At 37.3% G+C, this 24,145-nt stretch overlaps 1 protein-coding gene across 2 annotated transcripts in view; it reads left to right on the forward strand.

The window, feature by feature from the left end:
• Positions 1 to 306: 306 nt before the first annotated feature.
• Positions 307 to 24,145, forward strand: part of SLC36A1 (solute carrier family 36 member 1) — a 79,529-nt gene continuing 55,690 nt past the window's right edge. For both annotated transcript variants that reach the window (XM_031953558.1, XM_003756741.4), the window contains exons 1-3: positions 307 to 379; positions 19,346 to 19,493; positions 21,874 to 21,964. In XM_031953558.1, the coding sequence (XP_031809418.1) occupies positions 19,351 to 19,493; positions 21,874 to 21,964 (234 nt within the window). In that variant the 5' untranslated portion in view covers positions 307 to 379; positions 19,346 to 19,350. The remainder of the gene's footprint in view (positions 380 to 19,345; positions 19,494 to 21,873; positions 21,965 to 24,145) is intronic.

Consider the following 24,145-nt stretch of genomic DNA (forward strand, 5'->3'; position numbering starts at 1 on the left):
TTTTTTCTCTTGCTCCTTCTTCCTCCATTTTCTTTATTCTCTCCTCATTTTCTTCTCTTCTCCTCCATTTTCCTTTCTCCTCCTTCACCTTCCTTCTTCCTTCATTTTCCTTTCTCCCTTTCCTTTTCCTCCCTCTCTCTTCCTCCGGGACACCTCCTGTAGTGCAGAACTCCGCCGCCAGGAGACATGAGTGTTTGAGGAGAAAGAAAGCGATCTGACAGGGGGAGGGAGTTGGAGGCGAGGTCCTGTCAGCTGAACGCTGCAGCACATGATCGCAGCCGGCCGGTCTCTTGCGGTCACATGACGGAGCCGGAAGAGGCCCGGGAATGGCTCTGGGGAGGGCACTGAGGCTGGAGGCCGAGGCTGGAGGCGGGAACAGGTGAGTCAGGATGCTATGGAACTGGGGTGCGCTGGACTGGCATCCTTCCAGAAGGTGATGGGGTCCAGACCAAGGTCCCCCACCTGGGTGTCAGTCCGTGGGGCGGTGGCAAGGGGCGTTTCCAGGGCGGGGCAGGAGAAAGACGAGTGGGACGGAACTGGGTGTGGGTATATCAGTGTGGTTTTGTGTGTTTCCATGTCCGTTTCTTTGTGAGGCTTTTTGTGTGACATTATGTCCGTGGTTGTGTCACTGTCTTTGTCTCAGGGTGTATAGGCGCGGTCACAGGGAGATCGCCTTGTGTGTTTATTTTTTACTGCTTGTGTTGATGGGTCTCTCAGTATGACCTATACCTGTCTGTATCCTGGGTTTATAGAGTGATGTTTTGTGTGTACATGTGTGAGGGACGAGGCATCGTCTCTGGAGAGGAGTGACTCTACTGAGATGCTGGGAAACTAGAAAGGAGTCAGCCCTGTTATAGAACAGGGCAGAGGAGGAAGGGGGAAAAATCTAATTAGCTCAGTCCCATTGCTAAAGATGCCTTCATGCTGGCTTCTTAGACTGTTTCTCCATCACTGCCACACCCGTAACGAAGCTGTTGGCATAAGTCTTAAAAACACGAGAGCCCTTGGGACCTTAGGACAGTTTCAGGTTAGCCTGTTCATTTTAAAGAGAAAATTGAGGGGGAATAACAGTGAATCAGTAGTAGAATTGACACTACCCACTTAAGTAACCAGAGTCTATTGTGTTCTGCCCAAGAACTTGTCATTGGATATGACCTGAAGGAAACATTGCTTTCTTTCCCCACCTCTTCTTTCCAGACCTTCCCCAGTGTTCTTTTTTTTTTTTTTTATAATAACTTTTTATTGACAGAACCCATGCCAGGGTAATTTTTTTTACAACATTATCCCTTGCACTCACTTCTGTTCCGATTTTTCCCTCCCACCCTTCACCCCTTCCCCTAGATGGCAAGCAGTCCTATATATGTTGAATATGTCGTAGTATATCCTAGATACAATGTATATGTGCAGATCCAAACAGTTTTCTTGTTGCACAGGAAGAATTGGATTCAGAAGGTAAAAATAACCCGGGAAGAAAAACAAAAATGCAAACACTTCCCCAGTGTTCTTGCAATTTTGAACTGTAACCATTTGGGTTTGTGGTTTCCTTGTGATCACCATCAGAGAAGCAATTACTCGTGATTTCCTCTAGACTTGGAAGATTTCATCCTCTCCTATATTTCTTTTCTTTTCTTTTTCTCTATAGTATTTTATTTTTCCAAATACATGTAAAGATAGTTTTCAACATTTACCCTTGCAAAATCTTATTCCAAATTTTCTCCTCCCTTCTCCCCTAGATAGCAAGCAAATCGATAGAAATTAAACATATGCAATTCTTCTAAACATGTTTCCATATTCTTCATGCTGTGCAAAAAAAAAAACATAGCAAAGGGGGGATCTCTCTTGATATTTCTTCTGTTAAACCATATAGTAATGAGAATCTTATGTTTTTAAATAGAAGATTGAATATCAGAAAGGGTAGAGAAGAAATTTCCTATGAGAATAGCTACAATGTTGACAGAATGTTTTACATTTATTCATTGACTACCATATTTGAAGCTCAGAGGATACAAACAAAAAGATGCAGTGATTGCTGCTCTCAAAAAGCTGACACTTCTCAGTTGTTACTTAGAAGTGTTTAATCATCTCCCAAGTTGTTAGTGTTTGCTCTCTCTTCAAATTATCTTTTTTTACTTATTTGTTTGCAAATTGTAGCCCTTTGTAGGATGTAGAGAGTACACTCCTTAAAGGCAGTGACTTTTTCCTTTTTTTAGAGTTTTTTTCCCCTATGGTAGCTTTTTACAATATTAACTCTTATTGAACTGAAATAAATTATTAGTTGGGGGAAATAAAAAAATTCTAAAGAAGGTAGCATTTGATTTGAGCCTTGAAGATAAGGATTCACTACATTAGAGTTGCAAGATGTGTGTAATCACAACAGAAATACACCTTAAAGAAATGCAAAGAATCTGGAGGTGGGATGTTCCTGAGCCCGTTTTTCCCAACTTATTAGCAACATAAAGTATATAATATGAAAGGGAATAATGTCAAATAAGTCTGGAAGATATTCAAATAATTTTAAGGATATGGAAGTTGTATAATTCCAGGACTAACTTTCTCATTATCTTCAGTAATCCAGTTTTGGGCAAAGGTTGTAAAAGCTGGAACTATCTTTAGTTGTCCTCCCCCTCCTTTTAAGTTGATAGGCTTGCCTTGAAATGTAGTGATGATCATGATAGATAGCTTGGTATAAAAAGAATACAGAGTCATCCAGGAAACCTGGGTTTATCTTCCAGCCAGGTGTGTTTCATTTGTCCAAACAAGGAACTAACTAGGCATTAGTCATTCTAAATCAGGACCATACAGTAGACTTTTAGAGCCAGTTGTCTTAGAAACAGTTCTTTTACCTGGAGGTAGGGAGCAATAAAGTCATTAGAGAGAAATGGACTTTAGGGATGATCAACTATCTCCTTTTATAGTTGAGGAAATTGAGATTCAAAGATGTGAAATATCGAAAATTTTATACCAAATTAGTAGTGGAAACTAAAGTACACTTGGGATCTTCAGACATTGAATATAATACTTTTTATAAACACTTTTCTCTATTTTATTTTTAGTCATCACTTAAACTGAAGCTAGATATTATTTTGTATGGCTATTAAATATAATCAGGATTCTATTTAGAGAATTTTATAAGATCCAGTTAGCAATGATTAATAAAATTCTTTGCACTTAAAAGCTACTTTGATTTGGCCTAAAACTATAGCTTAGAGGAGAAGCTTGTGCTTATGAGGGAAAGGTTCATAGTAGTAAAATGGATCTCTGTGATTTGTAATGAGTATAACAGACGCTGCCCTAACAACAATATCAAATATTCCTCCCTTTACTTATCATTTTTCAGTCAAATTTATTTTCCAGCTCCTTTTGTTATACAACTTTTCTTTGAGCTCATCTCTTGAAGCAGGTATAGTTAGAAGATGGGATATTTAAGGTCAAACTTCAGCTTTGTGAGGTTTTATTATTTTTTGCCTCATCTTTAGATAATTTATTGCTAGTTAACCTTATCCTTCCCTTCCTTCTTCCTCCTTTTTTCTTTCTCATTATCTTGTATAATAGTCCCACTATTATTAAGGAAGCAGTTATTTGTATTCACTTAGCACATCCTGGTAATTCTACCTTGATATTGTCCTCCTCTTTCTTTTGCAACCATATCACTAGTATAAGGTTGTACTTCTGAAATAGTCCTTTTCCCTTCCAGTCTGTCCTACATATGCCATTGAATTAATCATCCTTAGATACAACTCGAAATATGTCACTTCTCTGTTCAAAATCCTTCAATAGCCCTCTTTTGCCTACCAAATAAATCCATACTTCTTATCTTGGTATTAAAGACCCTTAACAATCTGACCATATAGGTCAGGAATTATTTATTATGGTCCAGGCACTATGCTAAGCATGGGGAAGAACAAAGAAAAGGAAAAGACAATTCCTACTATAAAAGAGCTCTTGGTATAATGAAGAGACAAAAATCTAAGCAACTATATACAAATAAGCTATGTACAAAATAAATTTGAAATTATCAAGAGATAAGGGTAGGTTTTAGAGTAAAGGGGATCAGGAAAGGCCTCCTGTAGAAGGTAGAATTTTAGCTACAACTTAAAGGAAGCTAGGGAAGGTGAGATTCTATTCTATTCATGGGATATAGCCAGTAAGAACATCTAGAGTCAGGAGTGTCTTGTTTTGGGAATAGCAAGGAGTATCACTTGAGTGCAAAGTATGTGGAGGTAGCAGGGGTGAATAACATAAGAAAACTGGAAAGGTAGGAATTTATATAGGTTATAAAAGTCTATGAATGGCAGAAGATTTTATATTTGATCTTGGAGGTGATAAGGAGCCATTGGAATGAAGTAAGAAAATGATATGGTTAGACCTGTCCTTTAGGAAGATGACCCTTGACAACTTAGATGAGTATAGCTCAGAGTAGAGAGAGATTTATGGCATGGAGACCAACTAACAGACAATTGTAAAAATTCAGTTATGAGATAATAAGGGACTCTGCTAGGGTGGTGGCAGAATAGTGGAAAGAAGGAAGAAATGTTTCAAAGGCAAAAGTGACAAAACTTGGCCATAGATTAGATATTGAGGGAGGAGGAGAGCAAGAAATTGAGGGTAACACCTAGTTTCTGAGCCTGGGTTACTGGGAGGATGGTAGGCCTTTTGACAGTACTAGGAAAGTTTGGAAGCGGGTGGAGAAAAATAATGAGTTTAGTTTTATATATGTTGAGCTTAAGATATCTATAGAATATCTATCTTGAAATGTATAATAGCAATTGGAGATGTAAGGCTGGAGATTAGCAGAGGGATTAGGGTCACATAAGTAGATTTGAGAATCATGAGGAAAGAGGCAATAATTAAATCTACAGGATCAAATAAGATCATCAAATTAAATACTATAGAGAGAAGATGGCTCAGAGTAGAGCTCTTTAAGACTTCCAAGGTTAACAGGTATGACTTGGATAAATTTGAGAAGGAGTAGTCAGAAAAATAGGAGGAAAAGCAGGAGAGAGAGTAGTGTCACAAAAAGAAGAAAGTATCAGGGAGAAGAAAGTGATGAACAGTGTCAAAGGATATAGAAAAATCAAGAAGGGTGAGTTTTGGGAAAAGGCTATTATAATTGACAATTAAGAGATTAATGTTAACTTTAGAGAGAACAGTTTTGATTAAATGATGATGTTGTGATCCAAAATATATAGACAATAAGATGAAAGTGAGAGGAAAGAAGGTGAAGACACCCATTATAACCAGCCTTCTCAAGCTGTTTAGCCACAAAGAATAGAAGAGACATGGGACAGTCGCTAGTGGGAATGGATAGATCAAGTGAGGTCTTTTCAGAATGGAGGAGACATGGGCATGTTTTGTAGGTACTAGGGAAGCAACCAATAGGGAAAGTTTGAAGATAAATGAGTGGGTAGAAATGTTAGAAATCTGCTGGAGAATGGATGGAATGGGATGGAATCACTTGGGCATGAGAATGCCTTGGCAAGGAAAAGGGCTCCTTTTCTGTGTGATAATAGTGGCAGGAGTCATCTAAATTGTGAGATGAGGAGAAGTGGAGAAGAGGAAGCTCTGGACAAATGTTCTCAAATTTTTTCAGTGAAATATGAAGCTATATTTTCAACTGAGAGGGAGGGAAAAAGACAATTATGGAAAGTTTGAGGAGGGATTAAAAGGTTTGAAAGAGCTACTATAGTGAACTAATTAGGGGGTGCTAAAGGAATGCCCTGAAACAGTGAAGACCCAGTTGAAATTCTCATTATAAATTTGTAGTAGACCCATTCAGCATGATTTCATGGTTTTTCTACAGCTTCATTCAGTAGTAGCATGTTGTGGTATTGAAGGCAGAGGATGAGAGGAGTGATCCAATGCTGAGGCTTGGCAGGACAAAGTCAGGATTGCAACAAAGGAGCTAGAGCTTTAAGGGAACAGTGTAGTGTTGCACTGATTCACTAAATAATCAAAATAGGGAAAGAGAATTAAATGTTAAAGGAGACAGTACATAATGGTAGTGATAGAGGGAGAGCTTGAAAGTGTCAATGGGGAGCAAGGAGTAATCCAGTTCTTCCACTTCACTAATAAGTCAAGGGGAAGTGAAAGTACAGAAAAGAGTGGTGGGGTAGATTGTGTCATCAGAGGGGTGAAGGATGGGGAGCCAACTAGAAGATAGCAGGAGTAGAAAAGCAAATGATTTAAGATAAAAACAAATTTGTTGACCATGGAGTTGGCATTCCAGAGAGCACAGTGGAAGAGTGAGGTTGTTTTAGAATGAAACATTGTGGCATGGAAGTAGAGTTGAATATTAGGGAATAAGGGATCTGGCAGCTATGAAGAGAGAATGGAATTTGAATGATGACTTCAAGGTATTCGGAATTGCTGACATTAGGCAGGTTATATCCATGGGAGAGTTTGTTAATCTTTGAGGAATGAATTGCAACCTACCTTTTCAGTCATATATTAAAGGGTATTTGCTTCTACCTGTATTTTCTTCCAGTTCCATTAGAGTACTCCTTTCCCAAAATGCAAAACCAGAATTTTCCAGCATATGTGCTACTTATTCCCTAGGATCCCAACCCCGTCTTAAAATGCATTGTAATGATTCTCTGAGAATTCTTCTCCATTTCCGCTATTCCACCCCCCCCCCACCTCCCTACCATACACATACACAGATAGAAATGATTTTCATTTCTTCAGTCTTATGTAACTACTGTCTTTCTCTTGAGCTCTTATTCTATTTGATATTACACTGCTGAATATTGTATGGTATTGCATATTTATACCTCCCTCAAGCCAAGCATAGAGTATGCATTTACAAGACAGTTGTTAAATAAAAGAAGGCATGTGTGGCACTTCCTTTGCGTTAGACACAAAGGTGTTATTGCTGAAAATGCTTCTTTTCTTTTCTTCACACTAACTTGAAGATTCAAGACCAAGTTGAGTCAAGGGGTATTTGGTATTTTCATTTTCATCATGTAACCATGTTCAAATGCAATTTCAAGAGATATATGGCTGACTATTTAATCCCTAGTCCATTATTCCTGATTTTACTAAAGAAAAAAAATTTAGTAGCCTAGTTGTCTGTTTTCTTTATTCATTCATGAATCTCAGAGCTACAAGAGACCCAGAAGAATATCTGACTAAATGAACACTGAGTAGCTTCTATAGCATCCTCAACAAGCAATTATCCAGGGTTCAGGAACCCATGACCTTTTCTATAAATCCATTTTATTTTTGAACAAATTCTAATAGTATGTTCCACAATATCCATATGTATATGTTTATTGTGGCTCTTCCCTCTTACTCCATCTACTCTTCCACCCAAAATTTTCTTTTATTTATGCCAACCATCCCCAGTTGCTTCAGTTGCTTTGTGCGTGGCATAGAATTCTCTTACTCTCTTCTGTACTTCTAAATTTGTTTGTCACTTCCCTTTGTGTAATGGAAGGACCTAGACTAGACACAGTTTTATGGTCAAAATCAAGCAGAGTTTCTAACACTGTAGTTTTCTTATAACTTTAGTTTATATTAGATTTGTTTTACTTCCATGGCATGCTATTACTTTATAATGATCTTTCAGTCAGTTAGAAACTTTGTCTTTTTAAAATGAATTATATTTTTCCTTCATCATATCTTTTTGTACTTGATTCTTTGAATCCAAAGTTTAAGTGACACTGTGACTTTAAATTTTTCCTATCATTAATGTTCATTTTATGAGTTTTAATAGGTTTGGCACAGTCTTTCTTGATCTTTTTGTTCTGTTCTGTTGTTCATCATATTAGTGATTACTCCCAGCTTCATGTCATCCACAGGTTTGATAAATAAACTAGCATTTAATCATTTGATAATTAAATATCTTTCATTCACAAGGCACTGAATGTGCTAGATTCTGGTAGTGATATAAAAATAAGAAAGACACAGTCCCCACTTTCAAGGAGCTACAATTTAGCAAAAGTAATAAGGAGATTATATTTTGAAATGCCTTCCAAAATTAAATGATGGGGAAAAAAGAGCAATGCCATCAGTATGGCACCTGGTTTCTAATCTGACATGTTTAGAGGATTGTTATACCATTTCATAAGGCAGAAGGCAACTATGAACAGCTAGAAGTGATGTCTCCAATATGTGATCTTGTAGCAATTTGTACTACTGTCTATTAAGCTGTAGTTGGAATTTTTCTGATTAGCTGTGACTGAATTTGACTTTGTTCAGTGTGCTAAATTTAGAACAAAGTTAATGTAGTAATTGCTCCCTAGATGACCTTGAGACCATATCAATGTTTACCAAATTTCACAAGCTTCAGTAGCTATAATTGGTGAAAGGTTGCTGATATAATCTATTCTTATCAAAAATACATATTGTGATTCTTCATAAATACTTTTTATGTATCTGTCTCTTTTAGAACCTTGTCCTTCTGAATATGGCCTTAATCATAGATAGGAGGAGTACAGAATGCTGTGAGATCAAATATTAGAGAGTTCACTTCTAGATGTCCACAACTGATTTTTGTCTAATGGAGTGACACAAAATTATGGAGCTCTATACAAATATTATATTAGAAACTTCATGTCATAGTGTTTTTCTTCTTTTACACAATGTTTGACACTGGAAGGATTTCTCTTTTGGCATTGCTACTGTGTAGATGCAGGCCTTCACCACCTCTTGCCTAGACTATTGCAATAGCTTGCTGTCTAGTCTCCTATCTTAAATTCCTTCTCCCTTATTACCTTAAGAACAGGTCTTTGTCACCCCTATTCAATAAATTCCATTGGTTATCTCTAGGATCCTATTCTCTATTTGGCATTTAAAGTTCCTCACAGTCTGGTTTCTTCCTATTTCTCTAGTCTTATATTTTATTCCTTTCTATGTATGAGCTAGTGATACTGACCTCCTTGCTGTTCCTCACAAAACCCTCCATTTTTCAAACTTAACTTAACTAGTCATATCCCATTCTTTCATTCTTTCCCCCATACTATTGTGTCCTAGCTTTCCTCGATTCTTTCAAATCAAGCTCAAATCTCACCTTCTTTAAGAATCCTTTTCTAATACCTCATGATGCTGGTACCTTCCCTTTGAGATAATCTTCATTTTATCAAAGATATCTATATCTTGAAAATATATATATATATATATATATCAGGTCTTTAATAAATATTTCTTGACTTGACTATATTAGTTTGGTTAGGAGAGGTGACCTGTGGTTTTTGTTTTTCTTAAGATAGATGTTTCTATCCAATAAAAACAGTGTTAGCATTGCTTATAATTTAGTGGACTACAAGCTATGACAGATTCTTATTAGATAACCAAGTCTAGGTTTAATGCCTGACTTAGATCTAAAATCTAAAAAGTATTAAATAGGGAAAGTTAAGAAGAGATAAATTTGTATGTTGGATTTCTTCTCTATCAAATGCCACTGAGATCTTTTGCTTCTTCAGTTTATGGAATTGAACACAAGGATACTCTAGGCAGGGGTCCTCAAACTTTTATAATAGGGAGCCAGTTCAATGTCCCTCAGACTGTTGGAGGGCCGGACTATAGTAAAAACAAAAACTTTGTTTTGTGGGCCTTTAAATAAAGAAACTTCATAGCCCTGGGTGAGGGGGATAATCATCCTCAGTGGCCACATCTGGCTCGCAGGGCCGTAGTTTGAGAACCCCTGCTTAGAGACAAACTGAATTGCAATTTGGTTGCATAAAATACATAGCTAATACATATACATAATTGAAATAGTGAATGGTGATCTTACCAAATGCAGAGGCTGAGTGGTTTTCTCACCTTACATTGCCATGCTAGGTAGTGCCAGGTACTCGAATTCTTTCCAGGCACTTCCCGGACAGAACTTGCTGAAAGCTGGGGTAACTGGTGCCAGGATATCCCTTGATGGTAGTTTCAGGTGCCAGGGCTCAGGAAATGCTGACCATGAAACCTGACCCCCATTCCACCCCATTTCCCCAAGCTGGGTTGGGGAGATGTTTGGGCAAGGTTATGTGGGGTGCTCTTGGTTTTGCTTCCCCTATTTCTACAGGTGAGGCAGAATTTGAGTTTTAATCTGATCTGAGATGAGAGAGGTTAGCAAACAGATGGACTTGGGCTATATTGATCTTGTTAGCAATCCCCACAACTGAGATACACTCCACAGAGTGAATTTAATATCTTCTGGGATGTTTTCCCAAAGGAGTAAAAGAAGATAAGAGTCAAGGAAGGGTTAGCAAAAAAGTTGCTAATTACCTAGTTTGTTTTTCCTTTTTCTTTTCTTCCAGAATAGCATAAATTCCTGGAATTATCCCCAATGTTTCAGGAATTTTTCTTGCAATTTTAAAATGACTAATTACAAACCTCCTAATCCTTACTTTCAAAATTTTAGGAATCTGATAAGATGTTATTTTAATTTTAATTTGCTAACTTTTTATGTAGCCTCCAGCTTGGCCAGTGCTGAAGTCTACAGAAAAGAGTTAGGCTTTTAAAGAAATTTTCCCAATATTCTAACTATACCATAGAAGTTTTTGTTTGGTTTTGTTTTGTTTTGCTGGTTGCATTTTAAATCTTTCCAGGTAACAAAATCTAGCTCATAACAAACATGATAAGAGATTCAGACACAGACAAAATGACATGAAAGGAAACTATCCCATCTTTGCCAAAAGTCATAAAATTTTGCCAAAAGTTATCCTATAGCACTTCCATCTTCTCTGATCTGCCAGAAAAGGATAAAGAGTGACAACTTTGTTAAAAATTGCAAGAATTTCCCAGTCTGGCCATCCCTAGTCAAGGAAAAGTTGCTGAGCATGGAGCTTATGATGACCCAGACAAGCCTTCTTTCAGTGACTTGGAATGTCCCGCTATAGGATTGTGGAAGAAAAAAATAATGGGGGTTTACCTTGACTAGGAGGAAATAAAGCCAGGGGAGGCCAGATTCTTCCCATATGGGCCACCAAATGTTGAGGTTGGGAAAGGGACCCCAAAAGTTTGGGGTCATAGACCAGTGTTGAGGTATCTCAAAAGAATTTGCAGGCTTCCTGGTCAAAGAGCAAAGTTTTGTTGTAATTATAACACCATTACAAGTGGACTAAATTACAAGAGAATTTAGCAAAGTCCTAAGAGAGAGGAGACAGCTTTACCCAGCTTTTTATCATTAACATGCTAATTCTATGGCCCAGATAATTCTGGCCAGGGCCAGAAAGTGATCTCTGAATTTTGGTTCTCACTGCCAGATTATCAGTCAGCAGTGAATTGAGGGGTGGTCTATTCAGAATCAGATTGTTGTTCTTAGATTGGGAGCCTGGGGAATCTCTGAGGCAAATTCCAAAGCCAGAAGATTTAGGATTACTGATTTATTTTTTGTTAGTACAAGAAACTCCCCTAAAATCAAGGGACCTCAAAATCATTGCTATATTACACCATTTTGAATCACAATTTCATGTGATTATCCAGAAGGCATTGTACATCCAGAAGCTTTAGATTATGATTTCCTGAATTTCCCTGAAAAGTAAAATTATTTCTTAGTTTTTCTTGGTCTTTTATAAGTTTATGGATGCCCTCTCAAATCTACCCAGAAGTTTGGAAGATGGATTCTTGAACTCCAAGTTAAGAAAGTCTGTTCTAACCCAAACCCCTTTATTTTGAAGAGAAAGAAATTAAGGTCCTGAGAGTTTAGTCATACAAGTAATTAGTAACTCAGTAGACTTTATTTAATGAACACACTTCAATTCTAAAGCTATATTGTCATACAAATAAGCTGATCTATGAAGCTCCAAAACTTATTACTATCATCGCCTTCAGAAAAAAAAAAAAAGGAATATGACCAGTAAAAGCCCATTTGCCTTCAAAAATGGTTCATCAGACCACCCACTGGAAATATCAAGCTGTTATTAATAATAGCCCCACCCTAGTTTAATTTGATGTTTCTAGTTTTCCTCATTATTTGGCCTTGTCTTAAAACTTCATTTTCCTTTTTTTGAGGGAGGCAGAGGGGAGTAATTTATAATTTTTTGTTTTTATATCACTTACATTTCCCACAAAGTCCTATCTTGTCCCAGAGGGTCATCCCTTAAAATAGCTTTTAAAAAGAAAAGAGAAAAAGATTCCACAAAATTAAAGGTAAGAGAAACTTCCCCCAAAAGCAGAAGGTCCACAGGGGTCCTCAAACTTTTTAAATAGGGGGCCAGTTCACTGTCCCTCAGACTGTTGGAGGGCCGGACTATAGTAAAAACAAAAATTTTGTTTTGTGGGCCTTTAAATAAAGAAACTTCATAGCCCTGGGTGAGGGGGAGAAACGTCCTCAGCTGCCACATCTGGCCCAAGGGCCGTAGTTTGAGGACCCCTGTGTCTAGACTGATTCTAAATTGAGCATACTAATCTAAGAATTAGGAGGCCTGGGTTCTTTAATTCCAGGTCTATCAACTGTGTGATTATATCATGTCAAAGAGGCATGAGGCAGCTAGGTGCTGCAGTGGGTACAGCACTCACCCTGAAGTCAGGAGGACCTTAGTTCAGATCTGGCTTCAGATGCTTAACACTTCCTAGATGTGTGACCGTGAGCAAGTCACTTAACCCCATTGCCTCAACTCCCCCTCCCCCCCCAAAAAAAGGACTTTCTTGGTCATTTGCTGAATAAAGAGGTTGGGCTTCATGTGCTCTAAGGTTACTTTTTATCAATGTTTTATGTCCTAGGACTCTTTCTGGTTTTGATATCTTTCATTTTTCCTTTTCTCCTTTCCCTTTTCCTTTCCCTTCCTCTAATAGGTTTGAAATATCCAAACAAGTAATCTTAACTTATGAATATCTACTTAAATAATAGATTCTACCCATCATGTTGTAAATACTATATAAAACTGGTTATAATGACTCTTGAAATAGCCCCTTTTCAGTGCCTGAGAAGACTTACAGGTTACTCTTTCTTTACTTGGGTTGCATTTGACTTTATCCAGTATACTAAATTTGGAACAAAATGATAATGCTTTTTGAATGACCTTGAGACCACAAATGTTTGCCAAACATAAGCTTTGGTAGCCAAAAAATACAGCATGTGTAACTTAATAAATACTTTTGTGTATCTTTATCACTTGTTTTGCAAAAGGTATTATTCCTGGAGGCAAGAGTACAAAGTACCATGAGATCAGATATTTGAGAGTTAGCATCTAGATATTTGAAGCTGCTCTCTGTCTAATATAACCAATGAAACATGGAGCCTTATACATAGGTCAAATTAGAAACCACCTAATACAATATATAATAGTGAGGGAATTCTTTTCCATAATATTTGGTGTTGGGAAGAAGCCTAGTCATTTCCTCCTTCTTTTAGAAAAATTTCTTATGCTTTCTGGGAAGGAAAAACAGTTTTAGCACTGCTTATGTTTTAGTGGACTGTAGGCTACAACAGATTCTCATTAACTCCTTAAATTTAGATCCTGATTCAATTTTGAAGAGTATTACATGAGGATTGAGAAAAGATTATTAATTTGACTAGCTACTATTCTAATAGAGAAAACCAATAATCAACTGTATACATACAAATTATGTACTGGGCAAACTGGAGGTACTCTATGAGGAAAGGCACTCATATTAAGGGGAATTGGGAAAGGATTCTTTCAGAAGAAGAGATTTTAGCTAGGACTTTAAGGAATTCAGGAAATCAGGAGATGGAGGTGAGGAAGAAGAGCCGTGAAAGCATAGGGGACGCTTGCTGAAAATGGATGGATTCAAGAAATGGAGTCTTACACAAGAACTGCAAGAAGACTGGGGTCATTAGATCCTGGAAGGAGAGAAGTAAAGTGTAAAAAGATTAGCATTGAAGAAAGAAGCTGAGTTAGTTGTGCACTTGTTTTAGTCGTGCCCATCTCTTCATGGCCCCATTTGGGATTTTCTTGGTAAAAATACTGGAATAGTTATAGCAGGTTTTAAAAGGGAAACAGAAAAATTGAGCTAATAGAGCATTGGAGTTTGTTGACTAGGAGGGTGAATGTATCTTTAGCAAAATCACTGTGGAGTCTTTTTAGAGGATGGATTAGAATAGGGAGAGATTGATGCAGATAAACTAACGAGAAGGCTATTGTAATAGTCCAGGCATGATCATAGAAATCAAGTTTTACACCAGGTTTGTGGTAATATCACAAGACTTGGGAAAAAAATATATAGATAGTAGATAAGATTTGGCAACAAATTAGATATGGCTAAAGAGAAAGGGTAAGGAAAAGAGAATGACAGGTTGTGGTTTTTTTAGCCATATAATATATTGTCCACATTACTTTCAAAACTGTCCCACTTGTTAGGAGCTCATTTTGAACTTTCTTCTGTTCTCATGAACTTTAAAAAATAAAACAAACCAAAAACCATTTCAGTGACCTTCTTTTGGAGCATCATTATTGTCTCCTTCCCACCATTCCCCACTCTTAAAAAGAAAATGAGAGAAATAAAGGGGGAAAACTTTATGATAAGTAGGCACACTAGCAAAATGAGCTTGCATAGTGTTCATGTATGTCTCTTTGCACGATTTTTTTCTGTGTCTTGAATCCATTCCCTGTCAGGAAGTGAATAACATATGTCCTCATAGGTACACTCTAGAGAGTGTAGATATGATAAGTCATTATATTGATCTGAGTTCTTAAGTCTTTTAAAGTTGTTTTTCTTTGCAGAGTATTGTCCTTATACAAATTGTTGTAGTTTTGCTCATTTTACTCTGTTTTAGTTTATAGTGTCAAGGATTCTCTGAATTTTTTTTTAAATAACTGATATATCATATCTGAGCTTTTTAAAAACCTCTTTTTACCCAAGAAATTTTTATGTCATCCTGGGTATATATGTATATAAAATAAAAGACAAAGCAAATATTTACTAATATTAAATAATGATTTTGTAACCCCCACATTGTAACCCCTCTGTGATCCTGATCTATAGTTTAAGTAGCTTTGTCTTACATTTTCTTCTATTTTTTTCTTTTGATTTTGTTCTAATATTTCTTACTGTTTCATGAAGTCATTGATTTCTGTTTGATCTATTTTAGTTTTCAGACAACTTCTGATTGGGTGTTCACTATATTTTTTCCAGCTGTTTATTTTTCTGACTCTTTTCTCAAGAACTTTTATTTATTTTTTTAAATCTTGTTTCATTTCTTCTGTATTTTCATATAGTTCTTGTGGAAAATTCTTTTTTTTTCTTTTCGTTTTGAGTTGTTATAGTTGTTGCAGTTATTTAACTCTCATTGTTTTAGGAGATCTGTAAATCTACAATAATTTTTTATATTGATTGGCATCTTCTTTGGTTGATTTCATCCTTAGTTCCTAAACTAGGACTTTGTGCCAGGGTCAGGCTCTGCAACCTGCTATGCTTTTGGTCAGCTCTACTTAGATTTTCATTCTGGGTTATCTGGATTCATGGGCAAGATGGTTGTATCCCCTTGTATAATGGTAGATCAGAATGCTCTATCTTCAGGGCCCTTCATGGTGTCTCAGGTCAAAATAGTAATAATCTTAGAATCTGGGGGCATTTGTTCTGTCCTCGTCTGGGTGCTACCATACCACATTGATTTCTTATACTCATATCTGAGCTTTGTAAACTTTTTCCATACACAACCTCTTTTTTCCTAAGTCATTTCCTAAGCCATGTCACTCATCTACCCTAGATTATGAGCCTGAAAAACAAAGCATTGAGGGGATTTGTGAAATCTCTAGGAGATAGTAACCTTCTAAAAAGAAAGAGGTGATATTTTATACAATCTTTGCATTTTTCCAACTTAAAAAAGGGCTTTGCACATAACAGGCAATTAATAAATGAACTGAACTGAACTGGAATGTTTGAAGAGCTTTATGAATAACAAAGAATCACCCTCTGCCTGGCATGGGCCTGAAACAGTCTTTTCTGGAGATAGAGAATTGACCAGACTGGAGCAATTCCTTTTGGCACTAACATTTTAGAATCCACATTTTTTGGGGTAAGGGATGGCAGTTATATAAAAGGCTTAGTGTTTAATTTGGGGTCATTGATATGTTTGATTTATTCTAGTTCAGGGAATCTGTTACTTAAAGTTTGCCACATTTTCTTCTGAGGAGGATGACCCATTACTCTTGTCGACTCATTACTCATGTTCCTGGTCTGGTTTTGATTGCTTGTTTACATTTGTTGGAGGTTTCCTTTCCTATTTGCCCATGGGTTTCTGGCTGACTTTTTTGTTCAGTTTTGGGGTGACAGAAGGCACTTATTGTGGATTTGTCAATAATTATTTGGTCTACCACCAATTTTGGCCTTTTTTAGATTAAGTTATTTGGGAACTGGGCAATGTAGCTTCTCGGGCAGCTACCTTAGTTATAAGTTCCTTCTTGTAGCGGTCCATATCCTTGTGATAGGATATCTACAGCTTTGAAGAAAAAACGTTCCTAATGAGCTTAATGAAGCTAAGGCCTCCAAGTCTCCCAAATCTTAATTTATTGAAATGTAGTTAACTAGTAGATTGTATTCTTAGTGTTGCAAGTACTAACCTCAAATTGGCCATTATGATTTTTGAAGAAAAGGAATGTATTCAGATCTCTTTTTTCTATGTATCTTGAATGACTTACAGATAGGTTTCTCTTCTCTATACTTATAAATACAGTTGACTTTGTTCAGTAAACTCATTTTGAAACAAAATATAATAGAGAATGAGCTCCTCCATAACTTTGAAGCCATATCAGTAATTGTCAAATTCAAGAAGCCTAGGAGCCTTATCGGTGAAATGTTGCTGTTAAAATCCACCTGTGCAGCCAAAAAAATTCAGCTCTTACCTCATAGCTATCTTTTATATATCTCTTATCTTTTATACTTTATGTATCTCTATCTTATTTCTATCTATCTCTGTTGTGTCCTGCTTTCTAGAGCCTCCAAATTGGGGTGACAAAACTTACTGGGCTTTTTAGAGCCCCCATGCCAGGATGATTAAAATATTGTGTCCTGCTTTCTAGAGTCCTCGAGTTGGGATGACAAAATGTACCGTGCTTTTAAGAGCCCCCATGCTGGGGTGATTAAAATATACCATCCCATGCTGAGGTGGGACTCCTGAGGATGGTAGAAAAATGGAGTCTGTTTATTTCAAGGATTTTCCCTTTTTATACCCTCATATCCTTATGTAACCAAAACACTGGGCATGTGCCAAGTATATACTATGGATGGTTTGCCACCTGGTATCACTCTTTGCCACTTGATATCACTCTGCTTCAATCACAACACAGGTTGTTACTGCCCCTTGATTTCTCTGAAAGGCTGAGAGCCCTTAGGGGAAATGGGGAACTGAACCAGACATTGTTAGTAGGTTCCCTCTGGGATGAAGGGTTTTATATCTCACCCAGAGCTTCCCCACTATCTGTAACCCTCTACATACATCTCTATTTATCTTTTTGAATTTTCATATATTACAGAGAGCATCAGTGAGTTAGTATGACTTCATGTTATCTCTCCTGGAGCTTCTCACAAAATCTTATCTTCAGGTTTCATAAACTTTATAAACTTTCAGTAGCATAAAAACATAGAATAGCCATCCATATACTTGAAGAAAGAGTTCATCTCTTTCTAAATTTTTCATTTCCATTTTCCTAACCATCCTGTCCTTTTAACAAATCTTCATGTGGTGTGGATTTTTATTTCCTCACATTGTCATAATCTTCTTACTTCAAACATACTTCAACTTTTTTTTCTCCTAATATGTGGCCCATGTAATTAAACATAATACTGCAAGTATGGTTTCCTGAATGAATGATAGACTTTTCCTTTTAGCAGTTGGTATTTGATGCAGTTGAGAGGGTGAAAGGTACATGGGCAAGAACCTGGAAGTCAGTGATTTCTGTCTCTTCATTAGATCTTTGAGACCGTAAAGCCCTTCCATAGGATGTTACCAGGCAGACAGAATATCACTCTTATAGGCAAGCAGAACCTTACTGCCTACTTTGGGGAGGGTCTAGTAAGGCAGTTATTCCCATTCAAATGCTCAAGGACCTTCCCAGTGTTCTCCAAGTCATTCTTTGGCAAAAATGGAGAGCAATAGCTACCAAGATGTGGTCTTGCTATATTCATCAGAGAAATAATTGCTTTTCTTTCCCCTCTGTAGTGTCATGAAGGCAGACCATGTACATCTTCTTCCCTTCTACAATTCAGATACACCATTATTTTCCCTTTTTCCTCATCCTGACAAAATAGAGCTTCTCCTTTATCTCTACAAACATCTCTGCGAGAGAGATATTGAGAGAGAGAGAGATTGTGAAAGGGAGGGAAGGAGGGAGGGAGGGAGGGAGAGAAAGAAAGAGAGAGAGAGAGAGAGAGAGAGAGAGAGAGAGAGAGAGAGAGAAGCATGAGAGAGAATAGCAGTAATGCCTCTCCATTCCAGTCTTTGGGACATTAGTACTTTCAGAACTCTGTTATTTCTGCCATCTCTTCCTTAAAATTTTTTTATTTCATTAAATATTTTCCAATTACTAGTAAAAATAATTAACAATCAATCATTCTTTAAAATTTAAAATTTTCAGTTTCTCTCTCCCTCCACCAGAAGGCAAGCAATTTGTTATTGATTATATATGTGAAATTATGCAAAACATTTCCATATTAGCCATGTGCCATTTACATCTAAGAATCACTGGAGTTAATGGAAGCAGAAAACTATAGGCTCAAGGAGTTAGGGTCTCTAGTTGCTGTGATGACTGCGTTAGCACCCTGGATACTTTAAAATCAGCCGGAGTCAGGATAAGCGAAAGTCCTTGATTTTTATTCTTTATCGAAGGGAGAGGAGAGCTTGTGGACACAGGAATCTCCTCTTTCTTCTCTCACTTCAAGCTCTTGTCCTACTTCATCCTCTAAATCCTCCTCAACCTCTCTATATGCCAAACAGATCAAATCTGCACAGAGTAGTGGGCATGGCCATTCTTTCTCCAAGCATATGCTAATAGAGTATTGTTTAATTGGTAATTAGCCTTAAGTGCTTGGACCTCAGTGCATCAACTCAGTTTCAGCCCATTACAAGTTGCCCTTATTTAAAACTGAAACACGAGGGGGAAACAATTTGATACCTCTCTGTGGATCCCAATGGAAAGTTGTTTCTTTCCTATTTAACACCTTTTCAATTCTCACTTTTGACTACTTTCTTATCTCTAAATGTGTTGTAAATTTAGAAATTTATGAATATTCTCAGAAGAAGCACAGCATAAAAGCAGTGAGCTTTGCCCAACTATGTGTACTTTGTACCTGAGAAGTTTCATATATTTCCAGGTCACAATGCTGTACTTAATATATAAGTAGTTGGCACTATTAGGAACAGCAGCCATGGCTTCTCCTACCCAAGAGATTACTAAGGGGCTAGAGTTAAAAGCCAAGGCTAGTGAAGACCTTAACCCTGCTCCTGTTCCCCCAGCCACTATGTCTACTCAGCGACTTCGGAATGAAAACTATAGTGGCTACAGTTCTACAGAAGTGAGCCCCACTGAGTCCCCTTCCAATGGACTAGATGACTTCTCTGGTTCAAGCTCCTACCAGCGGTTTGGAGAAACCAATGGGACAACGTAAGTGGCATTCTTATTTTGCAGAGGCTTTTGTTCCTGGTTTTGGATTTGCAAACCCTGCTTTCGACTATTTTTCTTCTCTTTATCGGTAGCTCTTAATCAGTATAGTATATTTGTGTAATTAGTATAGTTGAGGTATGGGGAGATTGTGACTAAGTCAGGTTTGAAAATCTTTGCCCTTGAGAATATAGTTTGCTTCTTAGATTTTGTTCTTTCCAGGTTTGCTGGTCCTATGAAGCTATGAGTCATTTTAAAAAATATTGAACTAGCACTGATTTCATTAACATGGGGAACATAGAATGAGGAAACTCCTTATATAATGAACTAGGAGTGGGGGGACTAGGAAAGGTCTGTTGGAGATGAGATTTGAATTCAGTCTTGAAGATAGCCAGAGAAGCAAGGAGGCATTGGGGAAATGGGAAGGCATTTTCAGTAGGGGAGATAGCCATTGCAAAAGGCACAGGAACAGGAGATGTTGACTTGGATGAGGACCGGAGAGGAGGCCAATTTGCCTTATTACTCAGTATGGTGCTGGAGGAATGGCAGTATTCATTAAGACTAAAAAGTGAAGAGCATGTTGTTGAACGGCTTTTCTAGCCAAAGGAGCTTGTATCTTATCCAAAAGCAATAGGGAACCTCTGGATTTAATTGAGTAGGATAATGACATGGTCAAACCTGAAGGGCAAAAAAAAAATCATATATGAATGTATGATTCTTTTGTTTTCTTAGTGGGGAAGCATTTGGACTGTCTATTTGTTATCCCTCTTTATAAATCTGTCCACAATACATTTACAAATTAAAAATTGGAGGCAGTTTTGCTTAGAGCAACAGTAGTATCAGTGAAAACTATTCTTTTCTTGCTGTTCTTTCAAGTAGAAAGACTTAGGGGCTGAGTGTGAACAGTGCTAAATGGTATTCTAATGGATCTTCCTATCCCCTACTCTAGCTCCAGGGGGTCCTTGTTTAATTTTAACAATTAAATAAAAACTGTTCTATTTTGTACTTGCAACTGAGCCTCAACCTACCTTTTTAGTCTTAGGGAATTATACCCTCCTTACCCTGCCAATGCATACTGTAATCCAGCCAAACTCTTCAAACTCCTAGTCAGCAAGGAGTGTGGTAGTGCACTAAACAGAAATAGGAATGTTAGAAGAAGGATTAAGTTAGAGAACAACATGATTTCTGCTTTGGACATGAAAGGGCCCTGCTTGCAAGATATGTAGATGGAGAGGTTTAGCAAGTAATTAATGTAGGACTGGAGTTCAGAAAGTGAGGTTAGATCTGAATATATAATGTATCTGTAGATAATCTCTACAGATGTAGAAAATTTACTTTAACCCATGGGAAATAGGAAAAAAGAATTCAGGAAAGATTTCTGGCCATTTGTTACTAATGCTTAGGTGGTGGGAGAGGAATGAAGAGCTAGCAAACAAAGAGGTATAAGGAAAGCCATAAAGAGGGTGGAAACTTAAGGTAAAAGAGAATGTCAAGGAAGATTGAGTCTTGGTAGCATTGGAAGCAGCCATGGATCAGAAAATCTTGAGAATCAAGTATCATGTGGTAGCCATGAAGAAAGGTTCCAATTCAAGATGTGGGTTAAAAACTGTTCAGGGAGTGAGCTAGTAGACAGAGTGAGTATACACAGTTTTAGGAGTAGGGCAGTAGAGACCAAAAGAGAGATAACTGAGGAGGTAGTAGGGTCAAAGGAATGAGACTGATTTTTGCATGTTTGTTCAGACAACTGGGAAGGAGGCATAGAGAAGGTAAACATAAACATAAATGAGAGAAAGGAACATAAGGAGAGGGAGCTGTGCTGGAGGATGACAAGGAAAAGAATGACCTCTTCCTCAGATACTGGAATAAAGGAGGAGGGGGTGGATGATGATACTGAAGAGTTTGGAGGTCCAAGTAAGAGAGGTAAGAGAACTTATAAAGTCCTTTGTTCATATCAGTCTTCTGATGTTAGATAGTGCATGTGTTATTCCCATTTTACAGATAATGAACCTGTAGGCAGTTTTTTCTACTACTGTAGATCCTGCTGTTATTCTTTATTATTCAAGAAGCATTCCTGATTAGCTTTTTGAGTATTTTCTTTTTTATTTGCAGATCTTCTGTTCATCTTTTATTCTTAGGAATGTTCTTCCAGTTAGGTTTCAGGTGCTTGTACTGGATGCTTGGTACTATATTCATAGGCCTCTGCAACACACAAGCTTTGCATATGCTCAGAGAGGAATGTGGAGCTGAGAGAGACAGCTTGAGGGATACTTTAACCTGCTGCTTTGTTTTTGTTCACCAGGTGCTGAAGCTGCAGCCAGGCACTTGAACATGGGGTATCCATCTCTCCACTCTAACCCTCCATTATCTCTCTTCTTCACTACAGATGGTTCCAAACCTTGATCCACTTATTGAAAGGGAATATTGGCACAGGTCTCCTGGGGCTGCCCCTGGCAGTGAAGAATGCAGGGATCTTGGTAAGAGGGATTTGTACTGCAAAAAGGAAGGAGAAATGCCATAGCTCTCTGGGAGAATAGATGTTGGAGTTTTTTCCCCCAGTAATAAAATATTTACTAGAGCAAGCAAAAAGGAATGCACATCTGAAAGAAATCTTCACAGGTATCACAAAATCTGGTAGTTCTGGATACTTTTATAAACAAGATGAAAACAAATCATTTCAGCAAAAAGGTTATTGTGGCAAAAGTAAAGAAAAAAAGGTAATGTACAATTGAAATAAGATTTTTAAAAACCGCTTAGGTTTATTTTTAATTAAGAAACATCTTAGGCCTAGGGAACAATTTCCAGAGTAGTTCCTAATCACAGTAGCTCTGGGCCCAGCTTCCCACTCTCTCACGAATCGGAAGAGCCAAAGTACTGCTTCCCAAATGTTGCAGCACACCTGTAAATCATGTCAGAAACTTACAAGATTGCTCCTGCTTGCTGCCATTTGTGGAATCCAAAACTCACAGTACAGAGAGCCTGCCCACCTCACACTAACCCTTACTTGGCTACTAGAAAAAAAGAAAAAAAATCTGTCAGGAATTGGGGGGGGAAGCTTCCCAAATGTTGCAGCACACCTGTAAATCATGTCAGAAACTTACAAGATTGCTCCTGCTTGCTGCCATTTGTGGAATCCAAAACTCAGTACAGAGAGCCTGCCCACCTCACACTAACCCTTACTTGGCTACTAGAAAAAAAGAAAAAAAATCTGTCAGGAATTGGGGGGGGGGAATCACAAAAATACCCCAAACTACAGAGTACATATCTGTACTCTACAGTTAGTTTTCAGGACGACCTGAACTGGCCCTTCAACACCTAAAGAGGATTTCAGGAGCAGATTATGGCTGCCTACTGGGAGAAAAGATGTTGATTGCTTTTGTGCCTTTTGGGAGATGTAGGGAGGTCCGAAGCTGTTATTTCATTAGAATAAGGAATTTGAGAAATAAGAACTCTAGTATGGAAATGTAGCTTAGCTAGTGGCACAGTAGGGAGAATGATGACCTGGAGTCAAGAAGACTAATTTTCTTGAATTCAAATCTGGCCTTATAAATGTACTAGCTGTGTGACCCTGGGCAAGACACTTGACCCTGTTTGCCTTAGTTTCTTCATTTGTAAAATGAGCTGGATAAGAAAATGGCAAATTATATCAATATCTTTGCCAAGAAAACCCCAAATGGAGTCACAAAGAATCAGACATGATTAAATAATAAATATAGAAACTCATTCACAGATGCATATGGTAACTTATCTTAAGTCTTAAGAGACTAGTTACCTAAAGTACTGAGCAGTTGAGTGATTTACTCTCATAGTTACACAACATATATCAAATTCAATACTTAAACCAGGTCTTTGTGATTGCAAGGGTAAGCTTCTGTTTGCTGTACCACATTACTTCTCTTATGTTTTCATAGTATTTTTAATTTGAAGGGTTTTTTGCTTTTATTTTTTGACTGATTCAAATGACCTTCTTGCTAAAAAGCAAATTGTACATATGGCTGCTGGGCAGGAGGCCCAATTTATACTGAGAATACTGACTTTTTAATATCAGTATTTTGTATATTTCTAGGAAGGCTCTTGGCTAACTTTTCATCTCCCCTATTCTGCTCATTTCTTAAATTATTGACTCCTATTGTTTTTTGAAATATTTTTTGAGTAGATCTTTGTGTTAATTTCCTTTAATCCAGAAACTCAGTTTGTGTGGTAATTGCTCTTAAGATGATCCTTAAAAATTTCACTTTCCATTTAGTCTCTAAAGTCATTAGGGATCCTTACCTGTCTTTCCCTGTCATTGCTCAATACTGTTATCTTAGATTTTATTTTTCATTAAAAGATTAGATATTCTCAAAAGAGTGCTAAAGTTCAGGCTATTTTCCATATTGTAGAATGACTCTTTATCATGTTCTTCTTTAGGACTATCTAAAAACTTTCCTTGGAATTGGAATTAATTACATTTTTTCTTAAAATAGACTTTATTGATAACTTTTGCTTTTAAATGACCTAGATTTTCCCCTTTATCCTTCCTTTTTCCCAGAGAGCCATCTCTTGTAACAAATTTTTTAAAACAAGAAAAAAAGATAAAGAAAAAATTCAACAAAACCAAGTACCAGTAAAAAAAAAAAAGCCAAATACCCAGAAATTACATGCAATGTTCCATGTAT

The sequence above is a fragment of the Sarcophilus harrisii genome, chromosome 2 (assembly GCF_902635505.1).
Source record: "Sarcophilus harrisii chromosome 2, mSarHar1.11, whole genome shotgun sequence".
NCBI lineage: Eukaryota > Metazoa > Chordata > Mammalia > Dasyuromorphia > Dasyuridae > Sarcophilus > Sarcophilus harrisii.